At 51.1% G+C, this 20,762-nt stretch overlaps 1 protein-coding gene across 3 annotated transcripts in view; it reads right to left on the reverse strand.

The window, feature by feature from the left end:
- Positions 1-13,380: 13,380 nt before the first annotated feature.
- Positions 13,381-20,762, reverse strand: part of RAP1GAP2 (RAP1 GTPase activating protein 2) — a 217,561-nt gene continuing 210,179 nt past the window's right edge. For 2 of the 3 annotated variants that reach the window (XM_012726333.1, XM_012726334.1), the window contains 4 exons: positions 20,364-20,490; positions 17,072-17,148; positions 16,712-16,750; positions 13,381-15,939 (listed from right to left, as the gene is read on the reverse strand). In XM_012726333.1, the coding sequence (XP_012581787.1) occupies positions 16,742-16,750; positions 17,072-17,148; positions 20,364-20,490 (213 nt within the window). In that variant the 3' untranslated portion in view covers positions 13,381-15,939; positions 16,712-16,741. The remainder of the gene's footprint in view (positions 15,940-16,711; positions 16,751-17,071; positions 17,149-20,363; positions 20,491-20,762) is intronic. The other variant, XR_001145542.1, reaches the window with a different exon arrangement.

Genomic DNA, 20,762 nt, shown 5'->3' on the forward strand with positions numbered 1-20,762 from the left:
CCTCTGGCGTCTTCCTGGGCCTCTTATATAGGGAAATCACACCTGTGCGCCCTCAGATGCTCCCCAGCCTCCCAGCTGCTGCCTCCCACCTGAGGTAGGCCTGCCCTGCTAAGGCATGGGCACCTTCTTTATCTCACAGATGCCCCAGACACGAGCTCCGTGTGGAGACAGTCCTCTGCTTGGCCTGTTCTGCAGATGCCCTCCCCTCCCACAGACTCGAAGGTGGAGAGGGGGGAGGCACTGCCCCCTACCAGTGTGAGAGACCCCGTTGCCCCACCTGAGGAGAAGGCCGCACTCAGCTCTCCTGCGTGGCCTGCAGTCTCGTGCCTCTTCCCGGGTCACGCAGAATCACCTGCAGCTGGACTGGGGCCCGCAGGATGCTCAGGCGGCCCCACAGCACGTGTGCAGGAGAGCGCAGGTGATGGTCCTTCTCCACACTCACCCTGTGCTCTTCACTGGAAGCCTGGGCTGAGACCCGGAAGTGGGGGGGAGTGTCTTACTCTGAATGTGTAAATAAATCATTTTGCATCCAGGCACCATCTGCGGGTCTGGCGCAGGGGCCTGACCACGGGGATCTTTATCAAGGTCCCTGTGTGGTGTGGGCTCCAGACCTGCTTACTAGCCCTGTGCAGGGAAAGCAGACAGGGCTCACCTGAGCACCTGCACTCCGCTCCCTCCAGCAGTCATGGCTCCTGGCCAAGCCCACCATGGCCATTCTGCAGGAGCCCTGCTTTGTTGACACTGCAGTTTCCAGAGGGTTTCCAGAGGGTTGGTGGAGGCAATGATTTCTGAGGACGGCTCGGTTCAGAAACCACGTGTGTTACTGAGCACCTACCATGGCACATGGAGGCTGCACAGTGGGGTGCTGGGGGGCGTTCACCTGGGGTCCCACCTTACAGCCAAATGAATGTAGGTGCTGTGTCCCTGAGTGTGTCTCCTGTCTCCCTATTCCTGATTTGAAAGTGACTGGTACAGAATAGGAACTGAACAGGAGTGGGTGGGGGAGCACAGAAAGACGTTCAGAGATTTCACTGTCATTTCTGCATCCACTGTTTTTTGTAGTAGGGTAGGTGAATGGTTAAGTTTCTAAAGATAGGTCAGTCTCTTCCTTGCATATATTTTTACATCCCTTTAGCAATACATGATCGTTTTAATTCCTATACAGTCTCACAAAAATTAACTTTGGTGCATTTCTTTTAATTTAGCTAAACAAAATGGCATCTAAATAAGCAGCCCCACAGCTGAAGTGTTTTAATGTGCTTGTAGGGTGAAAGCACTGGACCGCGGGCTCAGGCCCGCGGTGCCTGGCAGTGCTGGCTCTCAGGGAGAGTAGAGTACGCCGAAGAGGAAGGTGCAGCGCCCCTTGACACTCCCGAGCTCAGGGGCCAGCGATCGTGTTGACCCAGGTCTCCAAAAATGTTGGCCAGAGGCTGGCAATGCCCCAAGCTTTATTGCAGCCCAGTGGCAAGTAGGGGTTATCCGGGCACCAGAGTTGCCATGTTGGATGCGGCAGCCTCAGAACTTAAGGAAAACAGAGCGAGTGATTTTACCTCCAAGTGCTTGTAGCTTTCCCCGTGTAATCACAGCTGGGGCTCTCCCAGGGGCAGAGTGGGTCCTTGGGGCAGCTGAGTGGACCCTGTGGGACCAACAGGCTCTGGCTTCGGCCAGAAATGTTTAGAAACCCCCACTGCAGACACCCCTGCCTCCTGCCGCCTGCTGTCCTGGGAGCACCGGGTGTGTAGTGAAGATACAGCTCTGGGTCCATTTGGGACAGGCTGGAAACACGCTAAATAGTTGCTTTTAGACACCAAAAACACAAAAGAAAAAGAACATATAAGTTTACCTGTCCTGCTAAGCCAGAAACAGTGTGAGCTGCGCTCCTGCGCTGGCTGGGAGCCAAGGCCTCAGAGGAAGAAGCTGCCAGGGGGGAGGACGGGCTGTCAGCAGAAGCTCAAGCCCAGTTACTCCTCATAGCGCTTGTATGAAGGCCCTGCACTAGCCAGTAAAACTCCTCCAAGTCCGTATTTTTTTACCCCTCACTGTTTTTATTATTATTATTTGATTTTTTAAGTAGTTTTTTTTCCATCATTTTGTACATTTTTCCATCTCAGTTGTAATCCCTGTGGGCTTCCCATCACCATTATCACCCGTGTGGCATCACCATAGTCCAGTGCACTCCCTTTCCCCCATTTTTGATCCCATTCCCCACTCCACCCCCGTAAAATGTTTCTGGTATATAGTTGTTCATTATTAGTTTTTTTTCCCTGATCCCTTATGCTCCTGCTATCAGTGAAACCATCCAATATATATTTTTTTTCTTTCTGGCTTATTTCACTAAGCATGATCCCTTCAGCTCCATCCATGTTGCTGCAAAAGGCATGAGTTTATATTTTTGACTGCTGAGTAATATCCCATTGTGTATATGTACCACATCTTTTTAATCCAGTCATCTACTTTTGGGCATTTGGATTGATTCCATGTCTTTCCTATTGTAAATAAAGCAGCAATTAACACGGCACCCCTCATTTTTGACTCTTGTCTCCTCAATTACTTGGTTCTCTTTGTCAAGGCTAGAGACATCAAAAATTCCAAATAATTGTAATTCCAGAGTATAAACAATTGGGGTTACAGCTACATCTCAAGTTAGCTAGAGAACGATTCTGCTCCCTGGAGAGCCCCCAGACCTGGCCCTTTTCAACAGGTGAGTTTCAGAAGACAAACCTCCACTCACTGCCCCTCATAATGAAAGAGGAGCAGGATGACGACAGAAGAGACAGTTGTTACATGCCCACTAACCATAAGCTCCTCCTCCTTTCTCTGCCCCAATTCTTGGGGGAAATTCTTCATCCCTGCCCTGTTTATCTTTTCAAAGACAAAACCAGGCAACACGGGCTGATGGAGAACTTTGGTAGTGAATCACCAGCTCTGAGTTTACTTAAGGAAAACAGAAATGGTGACCCAAGATTCCAGACACTGTAGTCCTTGACACTGGCCCGATCACCAGATGGCCGTGGCCAAGAGAACATCCCATGAGAACATGCTGACCCACGCGGCCCACACAGCCCCTTTCAAACTGCGTGGTCATCTGGAGAGATCTGAGGTGGTCCTGGAAACAACAGCCTCCTTCTCCTCAGGCTGCAGGCTTCTAAATAAAGCTGATTTCCTCCCACGAACCCTTGTCTCTGGCTTTGACTTTCAAGAAGTGAATATCCAGACCCCAGCTCTGGCAACACTATGAAGGGATACTGAAATGATCACATGGTTTCAAGGGGCAACCTGGGTCTTTTTTTTTTTTTTTAATAGCTACAGAGGTATTGGGGGAGGGATTCAACCTTCTGCACACTATTCATTTGCATGTCTCTAAACCAGTGCTATTTTGCTGTACTATCAGTTATGTACAACTTGTAAAATGATTTCTGTAGAATCAGAATCCAATAATCCCAAAAGGAATCCTCTCAACAAAGGAGCCATTTCCAGAGGAGCACAAATTTTACCCGCCTATATGGGGAACAAATCTCCCATCTGTTCAAGCCAATGTCAGTTGTTTTTTATTTCCTGTAGCTGAATATAGTCCTAACTGATACAACCGGAAAATATGACAACATAAAGAAAATTAACTTTACATGGTATAAAACAAGCAAAAAACAAACTGAAGGGATAATACCTCCTATATAACACAGGACTAACTTCACTAATATTTAAAAATCAAACCAGTAGGAAAAGACTAATAACACAATAGAAATGACACAGGGCATGTACTTGTCACAGAAAAAGAAATGCAAATACCTCTTAAGCATGAGGAAGATGTTCAGTTCCTTTCATGGGTTTTGAAGCATCTCAAAGGCCCTCCCTGGTGGCACAATAGGTTAAAGCATAGCACAAGTTGGCCAGGGAGCTGACCCACCTGGTGCAGCAGCCCTCTCCTGTCTCACCCACTGCTCCCCTCAGCAGTGTATTTCAGACATTCTGCCTGTTTGCTCCCCACTCTGTCTCCGATGAGTCATCTCACTCACGGTTCCCCCACCTACCTCTGGCCTGTACCCCAGTTCTTGTGTGCATAAATAAATAAATCTTAAAGAATTGAAATATGTCAAAATGACAATGGACTACCATATTTGACCTACTACATCAGCAAGAACAGGAAAGTGTTTTGAGGGTGAGAGAGATAAAGGATTGCCAAACATTCTTGTGGAGGGGTAAATTAATAAAGGACAATTTGGCAAACTCTATCAAAATTTAAAATACATTTTCTCCTTGTCACAACTCTACTTTTTCTAGGCACTTAGAGACACAATTGCCTGCACACATAAAGACATGAGCCAAAGCATCTCCAGTGTAGCACTACTTACAGCTGAAAATAATTGGACAATGCTGGTTAAATAATAGATCCAGGACACTCCCTGGTGGCGCAGCAGGTTAAAGCACAGCACTGAGAAGTTAAAGCCACTTCAGTATGAGGTCAATCCCTGCCCCTGAGGTGACCCACATGGCGAGGCAGACCTTTCCTGACCTGACCTCTGCTCCCCTCAGCAGTGTACTTCACCCATCTGCTTGTTCTGCTCCCCGCTCTGTCTCTGGTGAATCCTCTCATAGCCCCTGCACCTCTGACCTGTACCCCAGTTCTATATGCACAAATAAATGAACCTTAAAAAAAACCCACAAAATAGAATACCATGCAACCATCTAAACAATGGCATAAAGCAGAATTATTGTAACTCATGGAGGATTCCCTTTTTTCCCTTTTGTCCACATTCTTGTAATATAATTATTCACTTTTGTGCTATTGAGTTGTGCGAGCTGCCAATATAATTTGGATACTAATCCCATATAAGGTGTATACAGATATTTTCTCCATCTCTGTTCACTCTGTTAGGCATTTCTGGCCCTATATAAATATATATACTTTTAATTTGTCATGTATACCTAAATAAAACTGGGGGATAGGGTTTCTAAGAAAGGAAAAGTCAGCATCATTAAATTTTCTATGTTTATTATTAGATGATTAGGTACTTTTAGTGATCTATTAATAAGTTCTTGCAAAACCTACCAGTCAATATTCTACAGCAAGGGTAGACAGACTTCCTTGTTAGCCTTCTATTTCAATTTTTGAAATGCCATGCCTTGCAGGGGGTTAGTAACAGTCATGTGGTCTAATGATTTTAGCAGGTTTCCCACCATCTTTCTCACAGTCTGCCCCTTTCTGGAACACGACCCGCTGTGTCTGCCTAATCATTCGTCTGTATAACGCTCGCATGTGGAGCCATTCACGTTACAGCTTGTTTCTGCAAGTTCTTTTATATGGGCTCTTACATGTTATTAGTCCACTGGATGGAGTCAGTTCATCATCCACATTCCGTCATTTACCTACCGTAGTCACTAGATGATTCGGCCCTCAGCATCTTTTGTGAGAAGGAACACGTCACCCATGGGTGTCAGCGTTAGCGCTTCCCAGCAGCTCCGTTTGGCTCTGAGGCTGCTGATGGTTTCTTCTGTCTCACATCAGGTCTTTCATCTCATCTTTTTTTTTTTTTGGTTTGGAAAAAGGGTTGTAGCTATACTTCAAATTTTTACTTTAATGTTCAATCCTCTAGGTATCTGGTTTTCTTCTATCTGTCCAAGGCACGACGCTTCTCTTCCTGTCAATGTTTTTTATTACAAGATGTCCTTGTCCACACAGCTGTAAACTACATTTGTGTCTTAAACTACTCCTTACAAGCTTCATTTTTTATGAATATTTCTCTACTGTGTTCTCTCTAGCGGTTCTCTCTAATTTTCCTACAAGAGCTAATGTCTGGCTGGGACTTTTCCATGTTAGTAACAATAACAACGACAATCCCCTTAGGGTGAGGAGGAGCTAGTGCCTCACCCTCCCATCACCTTGTGGTGGCACCTATGCCCCCTCCCTGTAATATAACAGACTTAAAGAGAGTGCAGGCTGAGCCGGTGGTTTCCATAATTAAAAAAACTGTCTCACATTTTGTGGGGGTGGAGTGGGGAATGGGATCAAAAACAGGTGGTGGGGGAGGGAAGGGCATGGGACTATGGTGATGGCACACGGGTGACATGGTGTGCCATGATGGGAAACCCACGGGGATTACAATTGAGATAAAAAAAAATTGAAAATGATGTAAAAATAAACTATGATATTATTTTAAAAAAATAAAAAACTGTCTCAAAGGACCCTTGTGTTTGCTGAAAAATGCAGCTGGGGCCCTCCCTGATGGTGTAACATGTTAAAGTGCAGCACTGCAGAAGCTCTAGCTCGACATTAGCCAGACATTGGCCACAGATGCTTCAGCAGGAGTTCGATCCCGGGATCCCGGATCCCACGCGGAGGAGCTGACCCTCAGGGTGCAGCAGGCCTCTCCTCTCCTGTCTCACCTGCTGCTCCCCTCAGCAGTGTGTTTCTCTGATCTGCCTGTTCTGCTCCCCACTCTATCTCTGGTGACTCCTCTCAACACCCAACACGTCTGTCCTGTACCCCACTTTTATATGCATAAATAAAAAAGTCTTTAAAAAGGTTTAAAATGCAGGTGGCAGGCCCCGACCCAGCCCAGTTGAATTCTAACCTCTGGAATGGTGTCTGAAACCTGCATTTTAACAATCTCACCAGATGAAGCTGAACTGCTGGAGGACAGCACCCCAGGTGGAGGAGTAGCCTGTTTTGAGAGTAGGGGGCTGATCCAAAGTTGGGGACAAACTTCTGCAGTTTCTTCTGCAAAGCAGCTCCCACCAGACACCCTCTCTGCATGGGGAAATGGGGGCCTGACGTCCCTCCAAGACACTGACTTAAGTGTGGTAACTGAGTCTGAAACATGCTCCCTGGGGCCTGGCCCTGATGCCCTAAAGTGTCCACCATGGAGACACAGGTGCAACATTCAATTATCGGTGGGCAGGTATTGGAGGAGACACCGCATGGCACACCAGACCCACATTTCAAATTCAGACAAACTGGAGTCACCCCAAGAGCCGCTGGGCAGCATCTCTCCATCAGCCACAGGCCAGCACCCCACCTCATCCCCCAGACGTTAGAGAAGAGGCCTGGCTCCATGGTAGAGGGAGAACGGGGCCTTTCTCTTCTCCCAAGACTGGGGTCCTCCAGCCTCCTTACCCAGTGGGTCATTAACAGTGTCTCTGGCCTGTGTTGCCGAGACCCCCTGCTGCTGCTGCTGTGTCTAGAGAAAGGGCCCTGGCCCTGAGGGGAGTGCTGGGACCCGGCACTGGGCTCACTCAGTTTGGAGACAAGGCTGAGCAGAGACACCTGGGGGGGCCTGGGCTTGAAGTTCTTACAGCATTAGCCGAAGGCCACAGGTATACTTCCGAGCAGGGAGGGAGCAATGGGTCCTGAGTCCCTCGCCCATGGCAGAGAACATGTGACTAAGTAGTGTCTGAGCTCCTGCCAAAGAACCAGCAGACGGGTTCCCAGAGGGAACCAAGAGAAGGGGAAATGAAACTTCAACTCCAAACTCCCGCACTGACTTGGACCCATCTACCAAAGGGGCATAAATTAGAACCCACCAAAATGTGGGCGCATCCACAATAGCAGGCATGGCCTCTCAGGTCCCCAGCGGCAGGGCCCCAGCTGCTGTGCTGAGATGTTCCTCTGCCCTGTGGCTCACACCCAAAACCAGGCTCCCCACGGGCTGCTCCCACTCAGTGACGGGGCCCCTCCCAGACAGTAGTTTCAGGCTTGTTCTTGGGACATGCAGGGTCCCCATGGTGGGCGACGTTGGCTCAAGGACTCTCTCAGGGTCTTGCCCAGCTGTTCTTAGAACTGGACAGGTATCAAAGAAGCTTCTGTGCATGATGACTGTGGCTGAATGGATACATTGTCCTCAACCCCAAGGGCCCAAGAGAGGGGCAACATCTGCGTTTTCTCTGAGACTTGCTTTTACAGCCACAGCGGAGGCTGGAGGCTCGAGCTGAAGACACACGCAGGGGACTTGGAGCCAGCCACAGAGATCCCAAACTCCAGTTACCTCAAGCAAAGCCCCTCCACACTTCAAGTAAGCTTCAGGTACGAGGTGCCAGCTCCAGCCAATCCCCATTTCTTTGCCCCTCCCTGGCTCCTTAGCTGCTAAAATTTAAGATCTTCGGTCTCCACCCTAGTCCCCCAAAACCTCTGGAATAACTTTATTCCCTTTCTTAATCAGGGGGGTCATTTGAGTTTATGGCCTACGGGACCAGGTAACTCACCTGGCTTCCTCCATGTAGCCCTCCTGGGTTCAGGCCAGGTCTGCATGGCCCCAGCTCGCCGGCCTTCCCCAGCTCCCTCCCCATCTTCCCACTGGCCTGTCCCTCCTGCATTTCTTTTCCTGTCTCCAAGACTGACAGGGTCCTCTCTCCAGAGTCTCTCAGAGTGAGGTCTCCTCCGCGTCCCTCTACTTAAACAGGTTGGAAGTGCCGAGGTGGAGGAGGAGGGATGTGGATGCGAGGTAGACCAGCCGCCTGTCAAAAAAAAGTACCAGATGGAGGCAAGGGTGACTTTATCCAAGGTTACTGCTAGACATTGCACTCAACGCCAAATACAAGGACGAGGGGGCAGAGGGGTTCACCAAAGCTCTGGGTGAGGAATTGAGGTGGGAAAATACGAAGAGGAGCTTGTTTGGGTGTCAGGAAAGAGAAGAGCAACGTGATGGGATGTCAAAGGCTGGGGACATTTTTAATAAACCTATTTCGCAGGATTCTTTGCGACAACTGGACTGGGCAGGCCCAGAACAGCCCTAGAATGGTGCTTAGTTGAAAACAGGGGTCAGAGGGGCCTTGATAAAATTGAGTTAAGGAACGAGTTTGTCATCAGGACACCCGGTCCACCAGACCAGCCTGCCCAGAGCTGAACTGGATATGAACTGAAGCTTTAAAGGGAACAGGACAGGGTCAGAACTGAAATGAGACTATTTTAATTACTGATCGTCCCTGCAAAGTTAAAAAGTTGATTGTGATATTGGCATCAGAGCCACTACCCAGAAGACAAAAAGAAGGTGCTCAGACACAGCTGACGGCATCACTAGACACAGCAGGCCCTTGGAAAATGAGGCTGAGCATGGCCGGTGGGGCAGGCAGAGTGACAGTCCCCAAGTCGTGTCCACTCTAAGCCAATGGTCAGGAAGGCAGGAAAACCAATTTCTAACACCCCAAGAGCAAGCTCCTAGCCTGGAGCAGAGCCCCATCTCACGGATGCCTATCTAGGGGTGCTTGCCGGCCTAGAAGGGTCTCTACTTTGGGGAGGCAGCCACCAGCCCCCTGGGTGCGCCTGGGCTTCCTACCATGTTTTCCCACAAGGCAGGAGGTACTCGATGGAGAATCAGTGATCCTGGCTTCCGGGGAGAAGGCTGAACCCAAGAAGCAGCCACTAGGGCGCCAGATGGCCACGGGTGTGTGAGTGTGCCAGCCATGAGGGCCCAATAGCTGGATCTACAACTCTGAGAAACTCTGCCACGTCTCACAAAGGCTGAAACCGTGCACCCCGGGTAGCAGGGGTGTGATGACAGCAGCCAGCATGCTGCAGACATGGGTCCCAGGACAGCTGCTCCACACTGGGCAGCGAAGCCAAGGCTGGAATGAACTTTACCCTGCCACAGCCCAGAGCTTACCTGCATGTTGAGGTCAGCATGGAAATACCTGCTTCACTGGGACTCCAAAGCGAAACCTGGATTCTTTAAGTAAATGGAGAAAACAACATGAGTTCTGCTGGTGTTACAGGGCACCCCAATGTGAATTGCGTTGCCTGTCTGTGGGTCTTCACCCGTGCGCTTATGATTCAATCGTATTATGGACACACTCAAAAGGTTAAATAATGGATTTATGTATAAGGAGAAAGGTAAAGGAATAACCCAGGGAAAGAGGGAGAGAAACACAGGTTAACTAGGATGTTCCTACCAGTTCTGCTGACTTGGACTCCACCGGCACGCTGAAAACCGATTGAGCGCCAAAACCATCAGCTGCGAACCACCAGGTCCCCCCAGAACCCACATGTCCGGTTTTATCCCAACCTGGCTGCTCAGCTCCGCCCTCACGTCCCAGCGTGCTTCTCCTTGGTACTGATGGGATTTGGAGTTCCAGCATCTGGAGTGGGGGCGGAGTCCATGAAACCTGTACCTGTTACACTGGGAAACTTGTCTTGAAACATGAAAGTTGGTCCAGTGCAATCAATATTATAGAGGGAAAAGTGAGTACATACACTTAAATTGTCTGTTTATGCTACTTGTCCCTGAGAACTTCTATGTGACCACAGAAAACTGCACCCAGCTGAACGGAGTAGGAACACACACCTCAGACACCTGTCTGCTTCTGCAGCTCACCGGATTATGAGCTGCACCCACCCACCTCTGGTGTCCCCACCATCTGTCCGAGTCGAGAAAAGCTCTCATCTGACCTCTTCACGGTAACCCACAAGCAGCAAGTCTTTCAGCTTCCACAATCAAACTTCAGGTCTGTTTCAAAGTAAAATGCCAAGTTCATCATAATATTGATGTATTTCTTAGTGACAAGTCTTTTCAGTATTACATCCTTAGCCCTATTTTTCCCACAAGCCCTGTAGCTGCACAATTTTGTAAAATGTGATTTTTAGGAACAAGTGTGTTGCTATAGCGGAACTGTGTGAATACTGAGAACATGGTAAGCATTCACCAAATGGCAGTTGCTATTAGTATCATAATAATAATTATTACTGAACTTCTGGTGCTGGAACTACACCTGCCTTGTTTTTCAAGCTCTTTCCCAATTCTGAACATATTTTTATCCTCATACTTTCCATACAGATTGTTTTTCTGGTGATAGATAAAAGAAACTGTAAATCTAGGAAAGTATTTTGCTGAAGACCACACAACTACATCTCAACAGGTAAAGTGCTATTACTTACCATCAAATGTCTGAAGGAAACAACATAGATATTACTTGTAAATTTACACCCAAATATTGTTAAGCGAATGTGATAACTACTACACTACGGACACACATTACATCCAAATATTGTAAAGCAAAGTACAGTAAGCACTTTGAAAGTAAAAGGAGAATAGAGAAGAGGGAATTTAATCATGAAAGAATCCTAAAGCAGTGAATTGGAATCTAGAAAGAAAGTGGATAAAAGGAAGAAAAGCCCAGGTGGAAACAAATCAATGAATAGGAGGAATCTCAAACTCATCTGCTTACAGAGGTCAAGCAATTAATATGCATGAGTGGAACGCCCAGGTGTAAGCAATAGGGAGTGGTGGGGACTGTGGCACACCCAAGGTCCCAGGAGCAGAGCAGCCTCTGGTGAGCTCCAAACAGTTAGGGCCACGGCTAAGAAGTGGGCCAGTATCTGATTTTTTTTTAAAAGATTTATGTATTTATTCGTACAGAACTGGGGTACAGGCCAGAGATGCAGAGGGTGAGAGGATTCACCAGAGACAGAGTGGGGAGCAGAACAGGCAGATCGACGAAGTACACTGCTGAGGGGAGCAGCGGGTGGGTCAGGAGAGGTCTGCCGCGCCATGTGGTCACCTCAGGGCGGGGATCAAACTCATCTGGAAGTGGCTTTAGCTTCTTTGTGCTGTGCTTTAACCCACTGCGCCACCAGGGAGGGCCCCACTGTCTGATTTTTAAGAAAAGCAGGAAATTCCGATTTTTGTGAAATTTCCAAATTTTTTAAAGTTTTAATTGTGGTCAATTTGTGGGGCTTGAGGTTAAGGTTTTTAAGCTTCAGTAACTAATTCAAAGCATGTTAAACACTTCAGGCCAAGATACCACACCTGCAGGCCCACGATGGCCGCGGCTACAAGCTCAGTGAGTTGAAGCCCAGTGAGTTAAGAGTGATGCTCAGGCCAAGGGGCCCCAAGGAAAGAAGTCTGAACACTGATGGACACAAAATATGTTATTTATTGTCAATTTCTGCAAAGACACATTTAAGCAACAAAATATACATTTGTCCAACCTTTGGAATTTGTTTTATACATTAACAAGTACAATATGCTACCATAGCAATAAATTAAATGTACACTATTTACATTACATAGGCAATCAGGGACTACATATCACACCCTCCCAAAGAGAAAAGAAAGAAAAGTCGATCATCACATGGATCACCATTTCCAAGTTACACTTCTGAGGTTCTATCACACCGAAGAGCTCTTCTCACTTACACATCAGCACTCCCAGCTGAAGTGTGGAAGGGTAACACCCGCGACAGGGGAGAGCTGGCACCCAGCTAAGGGACAGGAAGGGGGGTTAACCCTTCCAAGCAGAAATGTCACAAAATCAAAGATGATGGCATTTAAATTCCAGTATACAGGCAAACACCTCTCATGGCAGGTAAGGCACCACAGAGACACCAGCCCACCCGCCTCTCAGTAGATGGGGCTCACTGCCCTTGGCCCCGTCAGGGACTCTTCTTCCTCCCTAAGGGACACAAGAGCCAGCTGAAATGAGGAAACATGGGGCTGGATTAAAACAGGTACCAGAACTGGTAGGACATGCCCAGCTAGGCCTACAGGCTGGAAGGAACACCTTGACAAAGTCCCTGGCCACCCTTACCTTCGAGAAAGGGACGGCTATCAGCTGGGGAGAAGTCACGAGATCTAGGAGCACAGCTGACTGCCCCGATCCTGCTGGCCACCTGTAGTCACAATGCCTACCTGAACCCCAGCACCCCTTACCATAGACTCAGAACTGAACAAAGAAGGTAGTGTTGAGTTGGCACTTGGCTTAAAGGGCCAGTGTAAGAAAGTGCTGAGGGCTTGAGGTTTGTTTCTTCACTTGAGCCTCCATTTCCTTAACCAGCTCTGTCTGAAGATCAGGGAGAAACGAGAGTTCTCTCTTACCATGCTGAAGGGACACCAAGGTCCCCTTGTTTTCTTTGCTCAAGCTGCATCTAAAACCACAGGTCCTTGCCAGAAAGTCCCTAAGAATCACTCCTGGTGAAAAGAGCAGAGGCCACGGCTCCCCGCCACCCCACATCCTTGACTGCTGACATTTCCCAGCCAGTGCTGAGACCCCAACCAACTATTTTCTCCAAAACTCAGCACCCCAGAAAATGCAAGCCGCTTATCAACCAGTCAACCGGCTTGTCAACCAGGCTGTCCCGAAGATAGGACCCAGTTGCGGGATCTAACCCGAGCCACTACCTGGCTGTGTGACTTCAAACAAGCCGTTTCACCTCACCAGGCCTTAAGTTTCCCATCCAAAGATGACACAGTCAGGTTGGGTGTCACGGGGGCCTTAACAGGACTGGACACCAAGATGATGCGGACGAGGCTGAGGGAGAATATTTTTCAAGAAATATGATTTTCGACTCATTGGCATAGACAGAAACAAAGACTTTCTATCGCGAGCTTTTTCTGTCCCTGTGGTCAAGCATTGGCTGAAGTGAGGCATATGGGGCCCTACAGAGCCTGAAAGGTATCATTCCTTTCATGAGCCGGCCGCTTCCCAGAGCCAAGATGCGGCCACACAGCTCCTGGTGCAGCTCACAAGTGGCAAGCTGCAAGTGCCAGTCAGCACAGCACCATCAGGTTGTCTAGTCACAGGGACCGTGAGGCTTCAGCAGATCGTTGAGCCCAAGACTAGGAGCAGCAGTAAAAGGAGAGGCAGTTTGACTCAGAGCTGATGCAGGCGGAGGGTGGTCGAAGCAACCCCTTGGACCGAGCTGCCTCCCCGCGGTCCAGAGCGGCAAGGGGGACGGTCCTGTCCTTGTTCCCCTCCTCCCCTTGGCCTTGCAACCCCAGGGGGGCAGGCCACGCCCACTGGAAGCCACGGGGTGGACTTTCTAGACATAGTGACACAGGAAGGACCCAGAGGGAGATTCATTTCGGCTACTACTGTCCAGAGAGTGGAGACCACTTCTGGGGCTGTGCCCTTAGGGGCCATGTCTGTGCCTCAGTGTCTCTGGACACAGCCAACGATCCTGGCCACTCCCAGCATGTGGGGGCTGTGGGGAGAACTGGCAGAGTGGGGGAAGGTGAGTAAGTGGGGCAACCTGAAAACCCCAGAGCACACCCTACCATGACACAACATAGCACCTCCACCAGGCACCGTCCACACCAGCTACCAGGGAAGCGAGCCAGAACCATGGAATGGCTTTTAGAGAATGCAGCTTGACCTTTCCAGTTCCTTCAGAAATGCAGCCAACAGAACCCTCCCTGCCAGAATCCATGGGCCTCATTCCAGTGGGTGGTGCCACCGTAGTCTGAATAAAAGCTTAACAGACATTTTGTTGACCTTCTAACTAGGATAAATTTTACTGGACTAGTACTTTTGAATTAACACACTTCCTAAATGCTGTGAGGGTAAAGGTCCTCCAGGCCTGCAAAGAGGACCCCACAGAGTCATCATAAGGAGGGGATGAAGGATCAAGGTTTCTCTCTAATGGTAAAAGCAATGGAGAAACTGCCACCTCAGTAAGGAAAAAAAAAAGTCTAACATTTAGATGCCGTCACTTGGGACCAGGCCCAGCTCCCCACGCAAGGAAAGCATTTGGTTGGAAATCCTTGTCAGCTGCTCATTAAAGCAGGAGCCCAGCCAGCACCCCCGGCAGCCTGGTGTCACCAGGCCCCATGTGCGCCTAAAGCTGCACAGCTCCCGGAATCTGCTCTTCAGCCTGTTTATTTGGAGAACCCCTACCTTAAGCCCCACTGGGCAGAAGCAGCCTCACCCTGTCACCCTGCAGACTCAGGGTGCTGACAAGTGGGAGGGCTGTGGCTCCTCAGAGACCCCACTGGCCCATCCCACCGATGGGGCTCCGGCTGAGGGCACAGAGGCTACAGTGTCTGAACCCCAGTGTCTGAACCTCTGGAGTTGCAGAGTCCCACAGGGACTTCCCGCAGGGGAAGAAGAGGATGGGGGGTCAACGTTTGGCCACGGTCCAAGAATACAGTAGCTGGAAGAGACCCCTGGCAGCACTGGGCCCCCACAAGTGCCAGGAACTTAAACTGCTGGACACCGGCCAGCCCTGCATCTGTCTGACCAAACCTGGCAGCCCCACGTGACTGCCCCACTAAGGGGAGAGCTCAAGTCTCTTTTGATGTCTCCCATGAACCCCACCTCCAGCTGGGACCTGGACTCCGGCTAGCCCCCAGCCGTGAGGTTTTCCTCGGCCAAGGTCCTGGGGCCTGCCAGCTTGTGCTCCCTGGATTCCTCTCACCCTGAACGTCCACCCCTCTGTGGGAAAAAGACCTGCACACGGAGGAGCAGGTCCTCTATCGCACGGGCCTCTATCGCAGCAGCCACAAAAGGAGCCCATGCGACATACGGTGGGACAAAAAGCTGCAGCTACCATCAGAAAGAGCCTGGCACCTGCCCCCCCCACACACACCCAGCTCTGTCTGCCCCCACGGGCGGTGACAGCCAGAGGACGCGGCAGCAGGGACGCAGGCAGCCCCGGAGCCAGGTCAGCAGGCAGAGAAGACATTCCAGCACAGAAGCAACAGGTGTTTGGAGCGCCACAGACAAGAGGGGCAAGAGAGCCATTTTCCTCAAGGACAGCTGCACACCCTGGCTCCTGGCAACGCCCCCGCACCTCGGCCACCCTCCACGCATGGGCTGTTCTGGCTCTGTGACAGAACACGCTCTGGCCCTGCCTCCCCCGGAGCGGCGTCCTACTCTCGGCCTCTGCTTCCCGCCTCCCCACTCTCTGCCTCTCTGGTCCCTGACTGAGTCCTGGAAGCCAGACCCAACCTTTGCCCAACGCTTTCCTCCATGCACAGAACGAGATGACAAGTCACCAGAACACACACGACAGCGGGCGCCAGCAGCAGGGGGAGGTGGGGGGAACGAGGCCTCGTCCAGAGATGCGGGGGGGCTCGCAGGGTGTCTTGGGAGGAATGGTCGGGTCGGAACACAGGACAGACAGCCAGTCCGGTGGACAGGTGGCCAGTGGGACAGCGGCTGTGATGGTCAGAGTAGTGGATGGCACCCCCAAACTGCTGGAACAGGAGCCTTCTCTGAGACAGAATCAGGGATTCCCTGCACGAGACAAGGAGGAGGGAGTGATGAGCAAGCGGGGTAAAGTGAGGGCGGGCACGTGTGTGGGGACCACAGGCACCCAACACACTCAGGGCGAGGGCGCTGAGGGCACAGCCCGAGAAGCCGGGCAGGACCAAGCTGCACGGCAGAGTCCACCGTCCAGGGAGGTGGACATGACGTGGGCTCAGCTGTGAGCCGCCCCTCCCTTGATTCCAACTGGGCCTCAGACCCCGGGAGACCCCTGGGAGTTCAGATGGGCCTCTAGTAACACACTAGCAGGCGGGCGGTGGTGGCAAGCCGGACTGGCACCCTGCTCCCCGAAAACCACACTCCCCGAGCCGGGGCCGGGAGCAGGGTCCTTCCTGGGGGCATTTCAGTCGGTGTTTAGAGGGGTACGGCAGCTTTGGACACATCTGGCGGACACATCTCAGCCCAGAACCTGAAGACCAGGAGGGAAAGGCAAGGGGGCAAACTGAGAAAGACCCTCCCTGGGGGGGAAGCGGGCTCTGGGCTGCTCTAGGGGAAGGAGAACACGTCAGTGAGTGTGACCCACCCTGCCCTCTGCACCAGAGGCCATCGGCCCTCTGCCCCAGCAGACCTGGGCCGTCAGTGTGGCTTCAGGTCAGAAACCATTGGCCCTCGTTCTCTGGTCTCCACTAGAGAGCCTGCTGTCGGGATCTCTGGCCTTTCTCCGGATATCAGGCCACTGGTTTCCTGATCTCAAAGGCACACACCTCCCTCATGGTCACAGCAGGGCAAACACTTGACCTACCTTCGACAGGTGAAGGACTCCTCTTTCACATTAGTGACCCTGTTTCAAGAAGAATCCACATAAGCATTTGAAATAACTGGGCAACATAATCCCCACCAACTGCAGCTTCTGAGCACCAAGCTCTCTATAATCTGATTCATAAAGGGGCTCAAGGCCTTAAGTCAACAGTCCACAAGTCACATCTGTGTGTCCAGGGCTGTGGCCCTGATATAGGAAGCGTGCCAAGGAGACTGGCAGCAACCAGGAGGATGCCCAGCACGTGGGACCCACAGCATCATCCCCTCATTGCACAGAACTTTCCTTCCCCCCAGGAAAGAAAGGAGGCTCCCTGTGGTCCCCACCCCACCCCCAGATGCTTACCACACTAGAGCTTGCATGACTGAGCTTATCAAAGCGGAATTTCAGGTTTGACCTTGGGGAGTTTCTGCTTTTGGCATCTAGGAAAGAAAAGCATGCCATGAGAAGGGCTGGGACTGCAGAGGTCACTGAGGTTGTGTAACGTACGTGCGTGCGTGCGAGAGAGATGGAGAGACTGCAGAATGTCCTCCCCTCCAATGGGCCATCTAGCTGACCTGCACTGCCCATGAGAACCAACTCTTTGATTTTTAGAAATGCTGTGAGCTGGTGATTAAATAGAGTCATTTTTTACGGTTACATTAAGCTTACAGCTAAATGAACTAGACTCCTCAATAGTTCTAATAACTCATCAAATCGCACGTCCTACTGACTCCATGACATTTCCCATAATCAAGGCTCTTAGCTAATTTTGGCCCATTGTGTCTGTCCGGTAGTCTCCACTCCACACCCAGAGACACCTCACCGGTCAGCCACTGAACACCAGGCACATTAGGGTACCCATACCACAGAAATCAGCAACTGCTACAGATCGGGGCTTGTTTTGTTGTCGAAACTAATGGAGGAGATGTTCGTAAAGATTACACTTGAAACCATATTACCTGTAATCAGTACATGACCATTAGCACAAAAAACTAAATAAGTACTCTTCCTGTATTTGAAAACTATTATTTGATTCAGCATAGAGGTTGTTCGTGTCATGGACGCAATATTCCCAAAGGTTAGGCAAACCCGATGAAGCGTTGTGTGAGAGTCTACCGGCTGTATGAGATGTGAAGGACAGAACGTGCTATTATCTGCGAACTGCGGGCCCTTCCTATCAGTAGCATTTACGGTAAATGTACACTCAGGCCGAGCGCCGCACGAGAGCCAGCCGCCAGGGCCACCAGCACACCACGCCCGGGAGGAGCTTGGCTCTCTGGCTTCCTCTGGCCAAGGGAGTGTGCAGGTGGGTACAGTCCACCTGGGTGCTGCTGCCCGACCTCTGACATCTCACAGCGAAGGGCTCTGCCCAGCTCTGAGTACCTCTCAGTCTAACCCACCAGACCAGTGGCCCAAGGCCACCAGGCATGAAATGCGCATAGGTCCTGACTTCTGAGGGGACTGAAGACCCAGGTCAGGCCCTCCCAGCCACCTCCCTGTCCTCTGCCCTGCCCCTCCCTGGACATAGCTGAAAGTCTATGAGAGGTTTCCAGGCCTCTGCAAGCTGTGCTGGTCCCGTGGGCACAGAGTACAACTCCACAGGGCTGGAGGGTGAGGCAGCCCCTCAGGCTGAGAGTTAAGAGGGGGACATGTGCCTTGGGATGTCCCTTGGAGTGAGCGCTGGGCAGGAGGTCTCAGGCGCATTCCGGGTCCCCCTTGACTCTGAATCACCTTCAGTGGGTTGAGGTACTCTCTGAACTTCCCTTTGCTTTACTTAAAATCCAATTTATTGGAATATTTATTTAGCACCAAGTAGGACGTACACTTGGCTACAGACTTTTTCATTCCTATATTTTCATTCAATAGTTAGTGAAGCCCTTTTTAAAAACATCAGGGAATGTGTAGACCACACCCCACTTTACAGATGAGGAAACGGAAGGTCAGAGAGGTGGGCTGGCAAGGTGGCAGGCGGGACCAGAACCCAGCCCCGGCCTTCACAGCCACACCAGGGTGGCTGGGGCTGCAGTCTCGCCTTTAGCCCGAACGGCCCATAGCTCCTGTGCCCATATTCCCTCGCCGTGAGGACCCCAGGAGCACGTCAGCATAAACCACTCCGCTGGCGGCCCACTGGCCCACTCTGAGTTCCCATCATTTACACAAATTTCTCAACTTAAGCCTACATTTGGGGCTGTGAGCTCCTTGCTTGGGGGAGGGGGCCCTGTATTTGTAGGGTATTTAGCAGTATCCTTGACCTCTGCCCACCCACCAGCTGCAGCCCCCACACAAAATCATGAAATCCAATATGTCTCTAGACTTTGCCATACGTGCTCTGGGGAGCAAGATCACCCCTAGTTGAGAACCACTGGTGATACTACTGCCAAGTTCCTATTACTGAGCAAACATTTAGGTTAACAATTCTGGGTCTCTTACAACGATAAACTCATCTTAATCTTCACACAGTCAAACTATAAGGTAAAAACTATCCCCCCTCCACCCTCCATTTTGTTGCATGGGGAAACTGAGCCACAGAGAGGCTCCATCACATGCCCAGTGTCACACCACCAGTAGGGAGGAGATCCAGAATCTGAACCCAGGCTACAGAGTCCTACACTTACCCCCTCCCCCCATTTGTGACCCTCCTTGAGGATGGGGCCACGGCTCTGATATCTGGGCACCGAGCATGCTTGGATGGACCTCAGGCTGCAGACCTCACCCTCTCCTTAGAACTGGCTGCCAGAACCTTCTACTCTGCTGACTGCGGGGACCAAAGCACTTGCTCGCCATCCCTCCTACTAAGCCTGAAAGGCGTTTGCTCCTTGACATCTCTTGAATCCACGTCCTTCTCCCATTGTCCCAGGCACCCCTAGATTCACAGCCCTGTGACCACCCCTCACTATTCAGTGACACTTCACCCTCCCTGCACGTGCTCCCCACAGACCCTTTCCACGCTCAGTCAGCTGCAGCACCAGAATGGTCTTCCTCAACTCCAGACAGTGCTTCTCAACTTCAGAGCCTTCCAAAGCTTAAGGCCCTCCAGTGGCTTCCAAAATCCTCCCCCAGAACTATGGGGGTCCCCACTGTTGCCCTTACTGCTCTGTCCACTCTCACCCACCCCTTCCATGAACTCCAGCTAAACTGAAACGTGTGGAGTTCCAGAACACGGCCCCCATCCCTCCAGGATGCTCACAGGCGTGAGCTCTGTGACCCAGCAGCCCCAGGGCAATGATGGGGGTCAAGAAGACAGTAGAGAGAGCCTCACTGCTGGAGTCTGACACAATTCCAACTCCTCTGGCAAATCGCTGAAGTCTCTGGGCCTCAGTTTCCTCATGAGTACGGGGAGGATAAGAATGCACACCTCAACCAGAAGGGGATGGAAGGAGGTGGGAGCAGGTTTCCTGGGCTGTGGTGGTGGGCATGGTGTGAGCACATACTTTTATAGAGGTGTGACCCTAACTCCTAAAACAGATCAGGGAATATCACCTCAATAAACATAACTGGGAGGCGGGGTAGAACACAGTCGCCCTGAAGGCCAGATGAGGTGAGCTAGCAGTATTGAAGCCTGGCATTTTGAGACTGAAGAGGAAAGTCAGCAGTGTGGAATGGACAGACCCCTCCGCCCCTCCTCGCAACATGCACACAGCCAGGCACCACTGACCTGTCGGACTCCGGTTCATGATGATGGGGGTGGCAGCTGCCCCCAGGCTGGGGCTCTCGCTGCTCGGGGACGGGCTGTAGACAAACACCTCCTGCTTGAAAGGTGAGGTTGTGGAAGGCTGGCTGCTCTGGGGAGAGAGGCCGGGTGAGGGGCTCTTCCCCCCTCTATAGGAGCCCATGGGCAGCCCGTGCCTGGCCCAATGGGCCCCTCCAGACCCTCCAGCCGCTGCCTCCCTCTCTCAACTTGGACCTGCCTGCTCTTTCCTTCTTTCTCCGACTCTGACTCCAACCGCCTGCCACCCAGAAGTGCCTGGCCCAGTGCCCTGGAGTGCTGGCCACTCTGTCCTCATCCGGGAACCTGGAGTTGGGGACACTATCCATCCCAGCCTGGCCCTCTGCC

Source organism: Condylura cristata, unplaced genomic scaffold (genome assembly GCF_000260355.1).
Source record: "Condylura cristata isolate star-nosed mole 26May11 unplaced genomic scaffold, ConCri1.0 scaffold00017, whole genome shotgun sequence".
NCBI classification, from domain to species: domain Eukaryota; kingdom Metazoa; phylum Chordata; class Mammalia; order Eulipotyphla; family Talpidae; genus Condylura; species Condylura cristata.